Source organism: Cetorhinus maximus, chromosome 17 (assembly GCF_964194155.1).
Source record: "Cetorhinus maximus chromosome 17, sCetMax3.hap1.1, whole genome shotgun sequence".
Lineage (NCBI taxonomy): Eukaryota > Metazoa > Chordata > Chondrichthyes > Lamniformes > Cetorhinidae > Cetorhinus > Cetorhinus maximus.
This window is the reverse complement of record NC_135895.1, coordinates 30734014-30749555: the sequence shown is the minus strand read 5'-3', so window position 1 is coordinate 30749555 and position 15542 is coordinate 30734014. Positions and strand designations below refer to the sequence as shown.

At 46.3% G+C, this 15542-nt stretch overlaps 1 protein-coding gene across 1 annotated transcript in view; it reads left to right on the top strand.

The window, feature by feature from the left end:
• The window catches only part of LOC144692828 (fatty-acid amide hydrolase 1-like), a 90086-nt gene that overhangs the window by 45220 nt on the left and 29324 nt on the right, over positions 1-15542 (top strand). The window contains exons 8-9 of the mRNA XM_078561901.1: positions 210-335; positions 10659-10756. Coding sequence (XP_078418027.1) covers positions 210-335; positions 10659-10756 — 224 coding nt within the window. The remainder of the gene's footprint in view (positions 1-209; positions 336-10658; positions 10757-15542) is intronic.

Below are 15542 nucleotides of genomic sequence, written 5' to 3'. Positions count from 1 at the left end.
GCGATGTTCTGGTTATATTTATCCTAAGTGTAGGACAGGCAGCTTGTAAATGTTTATTCTTCAGACTAGTTAATCATTCATTTAGCAACTTAATCTAAACAGAAGTCAGAACACTATCTGTCTCTATATTTTTGTGAATTTTGGATCTTGTAAAAAAAAACTAAGAAAGAATTGCATCTTAACATTTACTTCAATTTTTTTTTTAAAAGATTTATACCAACATCAAACAAATGAGGATAGGTTATTTTGAAAGTGACGGGTACTGGATCCCCACCCCCAGCATGAAGCGAGCCATCATGGAAACCAAACAACTACTGGAATCAGCTGGACACACGGTGTGTTTACTAATCCTCAAAGAGAATGGAGAAATTCCTGGAGGTAGAGGGAGGATGAGAAGGGATAATGGAGAAAGATTGAGCGGACTAAAAAATTATTTATTTTTAATTCATCTTTCCTCCTTGCCCCCTCATCCCAACACCAAACAAGAACACTGGAAATATATATGAAAGCATGGACAAATAAGCTGATTTGTCTTAGTTTATTAATGTCTTACTCCATGCAGTGAAAAGATTCTGCTGAATTCACCTTTCAATGAGTTTCGACTGACATGTGGGGTCACTTTCAGACATATGAAATTGACAGGCAGAAAAGGATCATTTAGCCAAATTTGGTCCATTCTCACAGAAATTAATTCTCCACGTTCCTAATGATTGTACGAATCTTTGCATCATCTGTGACCTTGCTAACCATTCCCGAATACCTGTATCTTGGCCATTTATGAAGCTAGTTAAAAAGCAATGGCTCTAACAATGATCCCTGTGGGACTCCACTGGCAACAGGTCTCCAGGTAGATTCACAGCCGTTGATATCAATTTTCTGCCTATGCAACTTCCCACTGATTTCACAGCATCCTGTTTTGTATGGTAAGCAATTGCCAAATCACTAAATTCTTTCTGAAAATCCAACAGAATAATATCTACTAGGATACCCGAATATCCCAATCACTTCTTTGAAAAATTCTAGAAAATCATTAAAACACAAACCTCTTTTGCAGAAACCATGCTGTGTGTCACTGATGACTACTTCTCCATGCAGGAGATCATAAAGAGTAACTCTTATGATCATTTCAAGCATCTCACATACCTGACATCAGACTAATTGTCCTATATATCTCTGAGTTTGAATTTTTTAAAAGCTTGAACTAGATAAACATCCTTCTAATCAAAGGGAACGATTCTGTAGTATAGTGAGATATTAAAGGTATGGGTAAGGTGTTTGCAGTGGACATGCCTGATCTCTTTAAGCACACATGTGGGGATGTAATCTAGGCCATCAGCCCAGTTTATTGTAAGGTGCCTTATTCTTCTAAAATTGTATCCTCAGCTGTTTTAGTATCTACATTAGAACATATAGCTGCTAGTTGAATATTATTCAGAGGAGTGAATATTGTTGTGAAGTAACCATTTAGCACTACTGTCCATTGAACCTGTCCTAAAGCTTCTTTCAATGGTTATATACAGTCTATAATGGTCCTCTGATATCTACCATAGCTTAAAAAAAACTTTTGCCATTGTCACCACATATGTCTACTCTGATGACTATTTTGATTCCTCTTAATTAAGCGAAATATTTGTCTTTCTTCTCTGTTGAATTAATCCACTAATCTTTTGAAGTATTTTTGCTTAAGTTTAATTTGCCGTTTCACATATCTAGTTAGTCATCTTGGATTTGTTGTGCTATGTGTCTTTTTTATCCTTTGGGATATCTATTTTCTTGTTTTTACTTTAGAATTGACTTACAATTGCCCATTTTTCCTCAGCATTAATTTCTCTGCCTAGTAGCGTTGACCTATCAACCTTTTCCAAATCTTCATCCATTTATGTAAAATTAATCTTCTTGAAATCGTTAATTTTCAGTAGCACTTCCTTAACTATTAAGGCTAACTCTTATTATATTGTGATCTCTGTTGCTTGGGTGCTCCCTTAAATGAGGTCCAATGCAGCAGTAAGGTCACTGCTAAAAAATAGATCAATAATTTGGCTACCACTAATCTCATTACTAACATTCTGTGGTAGAAAACAAGGGAAATAAACATTAGGGGGAGAATTTTCCCCATGTTGGGTGTGCCATGTGGGAGCGGGTGTGGACCCAATCGCCGCCTGCAATCGGGTCCGTGCCACCATTTTACACAGGTGGGCCAATTAAGGCCCGCCCAGCGTAGTTCACGACTCCCATGGATAATGGGAATGGACGGGCTGCGGTGGGTGCGCTCAGACCGCCGGGTCAAATGGTGACCTGGCGGCCTGTTTTAATGAAAGCCTGGCAGCCTCTGCAAGGCTGCTGACAATGGCTGGGAGAAGGGCACATCAGAGAGGCAATGTGCCTGACATAAGTAGGCCATTGGGGCGGGCCAGGCCGGAGGGTAGGCCATCAGGGCAGGCCATCAGGGCAGGCCAGGCCGGAGAGTAGGCCATCAGGGCCGGCCAGGCTGGAGGGTAGGCCAGCGGGGCAGTGTGCCCCTTGTTTTTCCCCTGAGTGCCTAGCTGCCCTCCTGGAGGAGGTGGCGGCGCAGTGGGAGGTCCTTATTCCGAGGTACGGGAGGCAGAGGCCTCCCCACCTGACCAAATGTGGGTGGGAGGAGGTGTCCGAGAGTGTTAGCTTCCATGATGTGGTGCGGCGCACATGGCTCCAGTGCCGCAAAAGATTCAACGATCTCCTGCACTTGGGAAGGGTGAGTACCATGTTGCCTCAAGTCATTTAATGCAGCCGTCACCCTTTCCCTCCAGCCACCACCACCACCCCCCGTCACCCCCAACACCCCTGCCAACTCTGAGTACAGTAATGTCATTGAACCCCTCACATCATGGATTCCTCACTGGGTGAGCCAGCAGAGATTGCCCATGCCCAGTTCACCCTGAGAAGGTTGAGCTAGGATGTGTTCTGCATCCGCAGCATGTGTGACACTGACACCCAGAGTATAGAATGGAGTTGAAAGTCAAGGATCTGCACCTAGGCAGAGTGCTGGAACTGCGAAGCATGATAAAGTCAGGGTGCTAACATGCTGTGAGGGGAGCTTCCAGTTGGCGGGGCACCAATCCATCTGTTGGTCTTTGCGCTCCACGTGCTTGTGCCTCTTTGCTTAGCAAAGTGATACCTTTAGGTGCCACAGGTGAAGGGGGCAGCATTTGGGCAATGGGGGTGGGGTCAGCCCTGGCTTGTTTGGGTGAGTGTGCAGCAGCTGCAGGGTGACGAAGAACTGGAGTCCTGCAATGTCCCACTCTGGCTGGGCTGGCAGGGATATGATGGGAATTCAGGTGCAGGCTGGACTAATCAATGCTCATTTCTCCTTTTCAGGAAAAGACTGTGCACAATGCCTCTGAACGAATGCGGACTGGCAGAGGACAGGCCCAGTTGGCCATCCTAATGGCTTTCGAGCAGCAGGCCATGGACCTGAAGAGACGCCATGCCCCCAGATCCACTGGTGGCCGTGAGGCTGGGGTGCCACGGGGAGCTATGTTTGGCGAGCACTCAGGTCACCATGTGTGTCACAGAAGCCATGGCTCTGCTGAATGCTCCGTGATTGAAGTTAGCAACATGGTTTACCATTGATTATGGAAGGATGAGTGTATAATAATCCAGGGAAGCGGCATGCATTTTGACATTGTTTGTCCTGTAACTAATCAAATGTCCTTTTTCTTGCTTTCAGCATCACTGGAGCAGGGCTGGGAGGAGGAGACAGAGGGCCCACCTCTTACACCTGAAGCCCCAGAGCAAATCCACTCACCAGCGTCACACCATCTTAGCCAGACAGGCACCAGCGCAGATATTAGCACCTTGGTGGGAATTAGATCTTCGGCTAGTTTCCCAGGGCACAGCAGTGAGGGCACTTCACTCTCGCTTGAGGTGCGGGCAGAGACAGAGAGTGCCCAGGGCACCAGCAGTCAGAGGACTGTTGGGGACCACGGACATGCACGGTCGGTGGATGATGATGTGCCTCTGGAGTCACCCGTGAGGCAGCGAACACTGGAAGTGCAGCAGGGTATGTGGGACGATCTGGCGGAGATACATGAGGCTATGCGTGGCATGGTGCCCGTGCTGGAGGAGTCCAGCGGAGCATCACCGATGCAATGAGCCTCATGGCTGAGTGCCATGCTTCCTCCATGGAGAGAGTGGCGACTCTCATGGAGAGGCTTCTCCAGGAGACCAATCAGGGCCTCCTGGGGTTGCGCTCGAGCCTGCAAGCCCTCACAGCGGCATTGGCCTCAGCTGGTCAGTGGGAGATGCTTTGGGCACCAAGTATCCCAGCTCAGTGCCCATCCATCTACGGTGAGATGAGGGGTCCAAAGCGACCTCTTGTCGGCGCAGCAGCCGCCTGTCATCTCTGCAGGCTCCTCTCAGGGTGCTCCGGATGAGGGCAGCAGCTCCTCCGCCCCTCTGCCAATGACCATGGTATCTGATGAGGCTGCAGTGACTGGGGAGATGCCAGCTGTGGAACTGGGCGCTCCCTCCCAGGCGGGGCCATCAAATGCTCCACGGGCCAGAGGACGTCTGCCAAGGTCACCGAGGCCAACAGGACAGCACAGTGAGCAAGCTGTCTCAGGTGCCAGTGCCAGCGAGGGGACAGCACCTAGACGTAGCACCCGTAAGCATAAATTTAAGGCACTTAAGCACACCATGGGTTTCTCATTGGTGCTTTTATGTTGGCCCATAGTACTTTGTGGAAGACTTGGTGTGATGTCCAACACCGTTTTTGTTTTGCTTTATGAAGCTACATTTGTTCACTCAATAAATTTTGACATGTTGCCATGCCTCGCGATGATTCCTTACTTCTGCAAGTGGACGGGAAGCCATGATGTTATGAGTGAGTTTTTTGACATTGAGCTTTATTGACAAGGGCCTTAGTTAATGTTAGTATCCAGGCTGATTTAGCACTCAGGTATCAAGTGTGGGACCTGCAGCCCTGGAGTGTGTTGAAGGCCCATCTGTGGTGGGCTAGCTGAAAGTTCTTTGGATTAAAGCCTCCTGGGTGTCCCTGCCTCCCTGGAGTATGCCCGGGTCGACATCTACCCTCTCAGCATTCTCCTGTGCTCATCCTCGGACTCACTGCTGGGCTCATCGTGTGCATCTGGAGCAACTGCTTTTACGTCTTTCTTGTCCACTGTGTTCCCCCCTTTCCAGCGTCAGATTGCGGAGAGCACAGAATGCAACCACTATTAGCAACACATGATTTGGGGGTATTGCAGTGCGCCCCCTGAGCGGTCCAGGCATTGTAAGATCATCTTGAGAAGACCGATCGTTCTCTCCACCACAGCCCTTGTGGAGGCATGGCTCCTATTGTACTGCTGCTCAGCTTCTGTTCTTGGATGGCGGAGAGGCATCATGAGCCACCTTTTGAGGGGATAGCCCTTGTCACCCAGCAGCCATCCATCAAGCCGGGCTGGAGCACTGAAGAGTCCCGGCACCTGGGAGTGTCTGAGGATGTAAGCATCATGGGAGCTGCCTGGGTACCTTGCACAGACTTGTAGAATCCGCATCCTGTGATCACACACTATCTGCACGTTCATGGAGTGGAAGCCCTTCCTGTTGACGAAGGCACCGGGCTCACCTGCTGGCGCCTTGATGGCCACATGTGTGCAGTCTATTGCACCCTGGACGCAGGGGAAGCCAGCAATCATCGCGAAGCCTCTGGCTCAATCTGTCTTGCTGGCCTCGTCCCAGCGGTAGTGGATGAAGGTCAATGTATGCCTGAATAGAGCATCTGTCACCTGCTTGACACAAGTGTGGACAGCTGATTGGGAGACTCTGCAGAGACCACCCACCGACCCCTGGAAAGAGCCGGAGGCATAGAAATTGAGGGCAGCTGTGACCTATAGAGCCACTGGCGTGGGGTGTCCACCCACAGAGTTTGCGGGACCTCAGGGCCTATCATCTGACAGATGGTGGTGACTGTCTCCCTTGAGAGATGAAGCCTCATTTGGAACTGGACCATAGACATATTGAGGTAGCTGCTTCACTGCCTGTAAAGCCTGGCAGCAGGATATTGGCGTCTTCTGCGGCCCCTTCCGCCTTGCACTTCCTGTTGGCCCTGCACCCCTTGTGCCTGCACCTCTCCTCCCAAAGGTGGCTCCCCTGGAGGCTGAATGTGGACTCCTGGCCTCCTCCCTCTTCTGGCCCTCTCTTCCTCCTCAGAGGAGGAGCCTCCAGTGGAGAGCACAACTCCCATTCCCAGGTTAAGGGAAGGCTTCCTGAAACCTGCAGGCCCCAAAAATGATCTTTACTGTAGAGCCCTGACCAAGGCTTTTATTCCTGTCCTAGCAGCTGGTATGAGTTTTGAAGTATCCCTGCTCAAACAGGCAAGTATAAGTCACTTTCACACTTAAGCACCTGAAAGATCACATTTGCGAATCCACTCACCCCTCTTATCCCGCCTTTGGATGGATATCTATCCAAATGTCTTCAACCCACCTGCCCGTTGCGCCCCTGCAACATCCTGAAGATCGCATGGGCTGCGAAAAATCGAATTTAATTGCTGCCTCAAGGGCCCTAACTGGCCTGTTATTTGATGGCGGGCGCGCATCTGAAGTTATAGTGCACCCACCTTCCCAAATATCGCGATGGTGCATGGTGACGTCGAGACGCACACCCGACGTCACTGCGCATCATTTTACACATAGGCGTGTGGGGCCCACCACTGCACGCTAACCAGAAAATTCTGCCCTAGGAAATGATCATTCTGGATGCTGTGAAGTAGTTCCAGGTACAAGCCATAGAGAGTCTTGGCAGAGACCTTAGACTTGCCCATCTTCCTGCTGCCCTGCTCAATGCAATAGAAAGTGCATAGGTGATTAATTTAGGGGAAACAACAGTGCTTAATAATAAATATGAAAGGTGCCCTAATGTCAAATATGGTTAGTACCAAAGTCAGAATTATGTTCTTTTAACTCTGAGATTCTTTTTTAAATTAAGAAGTATAAGTGAAGGACAAAGGCCTAAAGTGCAGGACACTATCAACATGGGAGATCAAAAGAAGATTGTAGAAAGACCCCATTTACAGTACTGCATTCAATTCTTGGCACCACACCTCAGGAAAGATATATTAACTTTGGAAAAGTTGCAACGCAGATTCACCAGAATGATATCTGAGCTAAAAAGTTTAAACTAGGATGACTAATTGCATCGATTATGCGTGTATTCTCTTAAGTACAGAAGATTAAGGGGTGTTATTGTGCACAGATTATTAAAGATTCATGATCAATGTAGAAAAGCTGTAGTGAAGGCTAACAACATATTAGATTCTATTAATAGAACATTAATGAGATTCCACAGGATTTCCAATTTATTTTAATAGAACCTTTCAGGGTAAATCAAAGGACACCATTTTGTCACTATACATATTGCTGGTCAGACTGCATTTGGTGTACTGTCGCAGTTTTGGTTCTCCAACATGGGAATGATATAGTGGCTTTGGAAAATGTTCAGAGGAGAGCTGAAAAAATGATCTCTAGCTTAAAGAACCTCAGCTGTTCAGATGGACCTTGGCATATTTACTTTACAGCAGCATAGACTTGGAGATGACCTGATAGATGTCTATAAATAAAGGGCTATAGTGTCACTGTTGATAGATTATTCCAGTTTAACAGATTGAGGAGTACCAGAGTGCAGGAGTTTAAACTATATAATGTTAAGAACAGTCTAGCTGTTAGGTGATTTTGCTTTTCCCAAGAGGAGTGAACCTCAGGAATACATCGTCAGGCGAGGTGGGTGCTGACTCTCTGTGTGTCTTCAAAAAGGAGTTGGGCTGGTTCTTGACCGGGGCAGAGATCACATCTAAAAGTTAAGTGACTACGGATAACACTTCAGGACTGGATTTTGATTGTCTAAAGGGTTTCAGAGAGGAATTATCCTGAGTACTTTTTCCCTTATTAAACTAGCATTTTTCTCCGGGTCTTTGTTTCTCCCTAGAAATTATATGGCAGCAGGGATGGAAGGGGGAGTAGAAAAATAGGAAGAAGTGTTTAGCTATGATGCTTCAGCCATCATGTTGTGGACCAGGCCAGATGGACCAGCTGGTCTTTTTCTGCAGGTCAATTGTTCATATATTCAATGCAAATGAGGTTTTCAAGATGATTTGAGGATTTGTTAGAGTGAAAAGACAGAAAGCATTTCTTCTGAGGGGAAGTTCAGAACAAGGTGGCATCACCTTAAATTAGAGCTAGGCCATTTAGGACGATGTCAGGGAGAACTTTTTCACTCTAAAGGTAATGGAGATCTGGAATTCTCTCCCTGATAAAGTGGATCAATTGAAAATTTCAAAACTGAAATTGATAGATTTTTGTTCGGCCAGGGTATTAAGGGTTACAGAACCAAGGTGGGCAAAAGATACAGATTAGCTGTGATCTAACTGAATGGTGAAACAGGCTTGAGGGGTTGAATGGCCTACATATGATTGTATGAAACAAAAGGGAATTGGCTTGATAAGGGCCAGAATCTTGCGGAGATGACAGGGTCTCAGCTGTTGGCTGGAGAGCTGGCGAGAGCCCTGCATCGCTTTTTTTTCAGGAAGGCCTGTCGCATCTTGCTCCACTCAGGCATTTGCAGGCTAGTAGCAGGCCTTCCCCTGGAATCAAGGACCCCAGGTGCAGAAGTCGCTGGATCCCAGGTCAAGGTGAGTGATGGTGACTGGGTAGAGATCGCTGCGGGGGGGGAGGTCATCGGCAAGAGTGGGGAGGTCATCGGCAAGGGCAGGGAGGTGACTCTCAGCAGATCCCCACCCTGTTTGAACCATGCTCCCTGCATGGCCCCCCACCTGTCACTGGGCTATTACCGGTGGTGGTGTGATGAGGCCCTCAGGTGGGTATTAATCGCTCATTTAAAGGCCTCGATTGGCGTTGGGGTGGAAAGGCTGTCCATGAGCCTTTCTGCCTTGGACTTAATTGAGGTGGAGTCGGGAAGGTAGTCGGGGCCCAACCTGCCACCTTCCTGCATGGCCCCGTACCCCACCACTATCACCAAACTCACCATGGGGAAGGACACAAAATTCTGCCCAATGATATTGCTTGGTAGGAGATTTTGGTGACTTTGATTAATAGGTCACTAGAGAGTGGGTTACTAAAGTAGGTCAGGGGAGGTGGTGGTGTAGCGGTATTGTTACTGGACTGGTAATCCAGGGACCCAGGGTAATGCTCTGGGGTCCCGGGTTCAAATCTGTTGAGCTTACTTACAGATGGCAGAATTTGAATTCAATAAAATATCTGTAATTAAAAATCTAATGGTGACCATGGAACCATTGTAAAAACATTGAACCAGAACCCATCTGTTCACTAATGGCCTTTAGGGAAGGAAATCTGCCTTCCTTGGGTCTGGCCTACATGTGACTCCAGACCCACAGCAATGTGGTTGACTCTTAAATGCCCTCTGAAATGGCCCAGCAATTCTCAAGGGCATTTAGAGATGGGCAATAAATGCTGGCCTAGCCAGTGACATGCACCCCACAAATGAATAAAAAAAAAGAGATGCAGTTGGACCTTTATGCCCTTCTCTACTATACTGAATGCTAAGCTTTGTTTCAGTTTGTTTCTTGCTTTCTGGTTCCTTTGAGATGAGTGCATACAGAAATGAACGTGTTCATTCCTGGAAGAACATAGGTGTGCTTCATGAGAATATGACCCCAATGCATAAAGCGATGCAGTCTTGGGAGTGGAAAACCATGGCTGTGAATTGCAGACCGTAGTTAGTTAACTATACTTTCTGGATCTAGAAACTTGAGAAATGGAGTAATTTGTGTTCTGACATTTCCCCCCCTTTTTTTTCAAATTGGCAATTCTGGGGACCTCAGGGGGTCTGCAAGTTCATCAGGCTTCTTCATCTGTGGACTCACCAGAATGCTATTTCTGTGGCCATGTACAAGTTATTATTATTCTCGAATAAAAGCACAGTTTTCCTTTGTTTAGTTAACGCTGGGATTTTGAAGCTAAGACAAGGGTCACTAGATGTGTGCCAATATTTACAACATGTGGTGACTGTGTTAATAAGTTCAGGCGATCCCTGCAGAAAGGTTTGAAAAACACTCACAGTAAGTTTCAAAAGTTCATTGCAAACTAACTCCTTTCATCAGGAATGCCATGTGCATGTGAAATTGATGGAAACCACCAAGGTTCCCTCTTAACATGTTTTCGACTCTCACTTTAATGACTCAGATGCTACCAAACCAATCAGAAAGTTATAAATTGGGTCACGTTTATATGTTAACCCAATTTGGATGATTTTGAATTATATAGAATTACATTGAATATCCAGCATAGAAATGGCTCAGCTGACCCATGCCAGTGTTTATGCTCTGAATGAACCTCCTCCCACCCCTCTTCATTTAACCCTATCAGCATACCCTTCCATTCCTCTCTCCTTTATGTTTTTATCTAGCTTTCCTTAAATGTATCTGTGCAGCTCTCCTTGTGGTTGCAAGTTCCACTTTCTAAGCACAGGTTTCTCTTCATTCATATACTTTTGTTTTTATGTTACATATTTCAGGTAATCTCTGACTTTAAAATTGGATTGATTGGTTATGTAAGAAGCACGGAGTGACTGATTTTTTTCATTTGTTCCAGGGCCTTCAATTCAATACACCAAATGATTTACCCTTTGTTTCTCCCTCTTTTCAGTTGATATCATTCAAACCACCAAAAATGTACTATGCTATGAATGAAATAATTATTCCTGGACTTCTTGCAGACAAGGGTCTTACACATATAGAAAGCCTGTAAGTAAGCTCAATGGATTTAAATGTACAATATTGGCACCTGAGTTGAAATTGTTATCTGCTTTCGTTATATTTTGTAAGCAACAAGATTATTTGTGAAGGAGGGGTTGGGGGTGTAAGAAAACCCCCAAAATATGTTAACTGGGCCCAGACTTTCGCCACGACAGAGGCTCTCTCTGTCATGGTGAAAATAGCGGAACTGCCTGAAAATTGTATGTCCCTGACCCCCAAGCATGGCATTCTCCATTTTCGCAGGGGTGGGAATGGGCGTGGGGCCCTGTTTTACACTTGCACATTTTATGGAGGCAGCTGGCCATTTAAATAGTCAGCTGCCTCCACTCTAGTTGGATTTTGAAGTGTGATACCGGAAATGTGCAAAGAAGACATGGTAAGGGCAGGTCTGAACTTGGCTATTTCTTTGGATAGGTAGAAAGGTAGGGTACTCCAGTGCAATTTGCCCTAAAACTGCCCAGAAGTGGCACAAAAAAAATAGCTAATAACTTCCCTTAGCCCAAGGCAGTAGTCTTGCAGGACAATTATTTTTGCCCCTACCGACTTGTGCACCCAGGTGCCAGGAAGAAATTTGTGCTGGGGAAGGATGCATAGCGCTTAGCGCAAAGGAACATAGAAGATGGGCATGGCACCCTCACACATAGAGGCCATAGAAGCTCGTCACCGTGAGCAGCCGGAGGCCAGAGGGAGGGCAGAAGGTCAGGAGGGAGAGGCTGCTGCGCTTGCAAGGAGGAGGAGGAGAGGCAGGATAACCAGGTACTACCCCGAGGGAAAGGCGTACAGACCTAGGACATCCTACCACAATATGACGGAGAACTAGTGTCAAAGATGACTGAGGCTAAGCTGTGAGGTTATGACAGGTACATATTGCATGATCTAACAACAACTCGAGCCACAATCCATCAACCCCCATGCCCTGCCAGTGACTGTGAAGGTAACCATCGTTCTCAATTGCTATGCCTCAGGATCTTTCCAGGGATCATCAGGAGGCCTGTCTGGTATATCCCAGTCAACAGTACACAGCTGCATTGAGGCTGTAACTAATGTGCTGTTGCTTGTGTGGGGATCACATTAATTTCCCTCTAGATCTGGTGTCTCAGACACAGAGAACCATAGCCTTTGCCCAATTAGCAGGCTTCACTCAGGTGCAGGGTGTTATCGATTGCACCCATGTTGCCATTAAGGCCCCAATGCAACATGCAGACACTTTATCAACTGGAAGTCATTCCACTCAATCAATGTACAGGTGGTTTTTGACTACCACAAAGAATGCTATCATGTGTGTGCAAGGTTTCCTGGCAGCTCAAATGACTCCTTAATACTAAGAGTTTCTAACTCCTTCTGCAATTGCAGCCACCAACACAGATCCATGGGTGGTATCTAGGGGACAAGGCTACGCCTTAAGAACTTGGATAATGATCCCCTTCAGGAGCCCACAAACAGAGGAAGAGCGCAACTACAACAGACGCCATATCATCACCAGGATTACCATCGAATAGGAAATTGGCATTTTAAAGATGTGCTTCATGTGCCTCAATTGCTCAGTTGGAGTTCTGCAATATGCCCCAGCAAGGGTACCAAGAATAGTAGTGGTGTGCTGCATGCTGCACAATATTGCGCAGTGGAGGATCATACAAATCGATGATGATGATGCCAAGGGCAGAGATCCAACCTCTGAGGAGGAAAAAATGAGGAAGATGAGGAGGAGGGGAAAGCCCTGGTCTATTCAGAAGGTTCTGAAATGGATGAAGTTGAGGTGGCTGCCAATGGCAGACCAGCTGGGAGGTATGGCCATGAAGCCAGAGCTGACTCTCTGCAGGAGGGGATCATCGCCAGATGGGCCCTTGTGTAAAATAGATTCTCATAGGGTCCTCCAATATCACAATTTCCATCAGCCAGTCCCTAATGACATACTTCCATCTAAAGAACCTTGTACATTAACACCACAATTACTCAAGGGATTGCCCATCGTCCACAGATGGGAAACAATAAACATCAATGAGTTGGACTCAGTCACATTTATTTCGCTGAAACCCTCACCATCATAATAATCATGAGCCTCATCATATTGCAAACACACATGGTAATATGTCATTCACAATCTGGCCCCTTCACAAGAACACCAATGACTGCAAATGAGTGGCTCAGGATGCCAATTGCCCATAATCAAACCATGTCCACAATGCTGAGAATGACACAAATTCAAACCCTATACATGCTGATAAGATTGTATGTTGTAGCATACATGCAGATAAGGCATCTTGCTCATGAGGTGCCCATAACTGTACGACAGCAGCTCTTTGAAAGAACTTGAGCACCATCCACTACGGCCAATGGTTCGGTTTCTGACATGGGCGCCACATTCCATATACCTCTGCTCACCGTACAAAGCACATCCTATGACACTTGGAATGCAAATGTAGTGGGCACAGCAGCCAACCAATATTACTGCATGATACATGGCCTCTTGAGCTGTGATGCTTACACGTACTCTAATGTGTAACTCTGCAGTGCAGATCAATACCTTTCACTCAGCACTCATGCTTGAGATGCACCTACTGCCCAGCCTCTGTTCATGGAGTTTGATCATTGAGCCTCCCTTAAAGTCAAGCCTGGATGGACAATGAAAGATACAAGGAGCAATACAGTGCTCTGGAATCTTACGTGATACAGCAGAAAAGGAAGAAGCCCTCCAAATCACAAATCAGTCGACAATCTTGATCCTGATGATGGCACATTGAGATGGACCTCAGTGTGCCACCCTCATTATTCCTGGTAAGAACCACCTTCATAATGTTACCATTCTTTTTGAGCTCTCTAGTGTATAAACACAAACTGAGTCATGTAGAAGTGCAAATATATTCAAGGCCAGAATTTTTATGTCGTCGGGCGGGCGCATGCCCAACCCGATCGAGCTTAAAATGAAGCGCGATGACATCAGGTGAACATCCCGACATCATTGCGCACTCGCGCAATATTTCGGTCAGCGGGTGTGCGGGGGAATTGGCAGCGCGCCCGCCGACAATTAAAAGGCCTATTAAGGCCATTAAAGCTTTAATTGAACTAAATTTTTCGCTGCCCATCCAACCTTACAGTTGGAGGCCAGATGAAAAGGCCAAGCGGCCTTTCATTTTTTGGAAACCTCATCCATGGGCAGGATGAGATTTCCAACAGCAAATAAAAATAAAATAAAAATTTTAATGTTTCATTAATAACATGTCCCTGCTCATGTGACAGAGTCACATGAGGGGACATGTTTTATAACATTTAAAAAATCTGCTCTGTGCCTCAGGGAGCTTTTCCAGCACGCACCCACATGCATGTGCGAACTTGCACTCTTGCCCTCTTCCCTTCCCCACACAGGCAGCGCTGAGCGCTGAAGCACAACTTTCACGCTGGGCAAGCCTTAATTGGCCCGCCAGTGTGAAATCGCGGCCGGCCCCAATCGCAGGCGGCAGTCTGCTTCCTGACCACTCCTGCCCCCCCCCCCCTCCCCACCACCAAAGCCTGCCTGACAAGGGCAAAATTCTGCCCCAAGAAATGCTCAATTGTGCTATAAACAATGTAACCAAGGTGAACCCATTAATGCTGTAGCCGAGATGGTGCCGTTCATTCTTGCACACTCTTACGAAGCACCCCACCACCCAAGTGTTGCCTTGGAGGAGGTGGAGGTAGGCTGCTCACTTCTCTGTCTAAACGGCAATGAAGATCGTGGTGGACTGCCTCTTCATGCAGACACCTGTTGGGGACCTCCTTCAAACTGCGACCTCTGCATCTCTGCATGGGCAGTCGTGGTGACTGGCACATGTGCAGGGTTGAGGGCTCTGGCGGAGAAATTGCAGGAGTAGAAGGACGAAAGCACTTTCCTGTAAGAGGATGGCAGGTTCCTCAGACTGTCACATACTGTATTTAAGATATTGAGCTGCATTGCATTTATGTAATGTCAAAATTGAACTTTTCCTGCTCTTTGGAGCCACTGCTACTCCCCAGGGCAGCACCTCACTATTCCTAGTATTGTCAGCCCTGGCTCAATTGGTGGCACTCTCACTTCTAAGCTAGAAGGTCATGGATTCAAGTCCCGTTCCAGGACTTGAGCACAAAAATTAATGCTGACACTCCAGTGCAGTAGTGAGGGAGTGCTGCACAGCCAGTGGTACTGCCTTTTGGATGAGATGTTAAGCTGAGGCCCTGGTTGCCCTCTCACATGGACATAAAAGATTCCTTTTTCAAAGAGCCAAGGCGGTATCCCTGGTGTCCTTGTCAATATTTATTCCTCAGTTAACATCACAATAAAAATACAGATTATCTGGCCATTATCACATTGCTGTTTGTAGGAGCTTGCTGTGAGCAAATTTAGCTGCCATGTTTCCTACATTACAGCAGTGAACTATACTAAATCTACCAAAGCAAAAACTGACTCTTTTGTATTTTTTAGGTTTTCCTTCACTACATGTGATAGAATAGTAGATGTATAAGCAATTTAAATTATGGTAAACTCATGTCCCGATGGATTCTCAGTGTAATTATTTGTTTTCCAAATGTATTAGGCAATGTCTTTAGTTTAGACTGAGAACAGAAAAACAGGCCGAATTTTGAAGTTTGACTCCAAAAACATTAATAAAAATGCAGAAATATCATCTAGTAAAAACAGAATGTAATTTATTCAGCCATTATAAAGCAGTAATCCCAAGGCATAGACACACATTTATGGCTGTTTAAAGTTGTCAGCTTCTTTGAAAAATCGAGGATTTAATTTTTAATATTATAAATATGA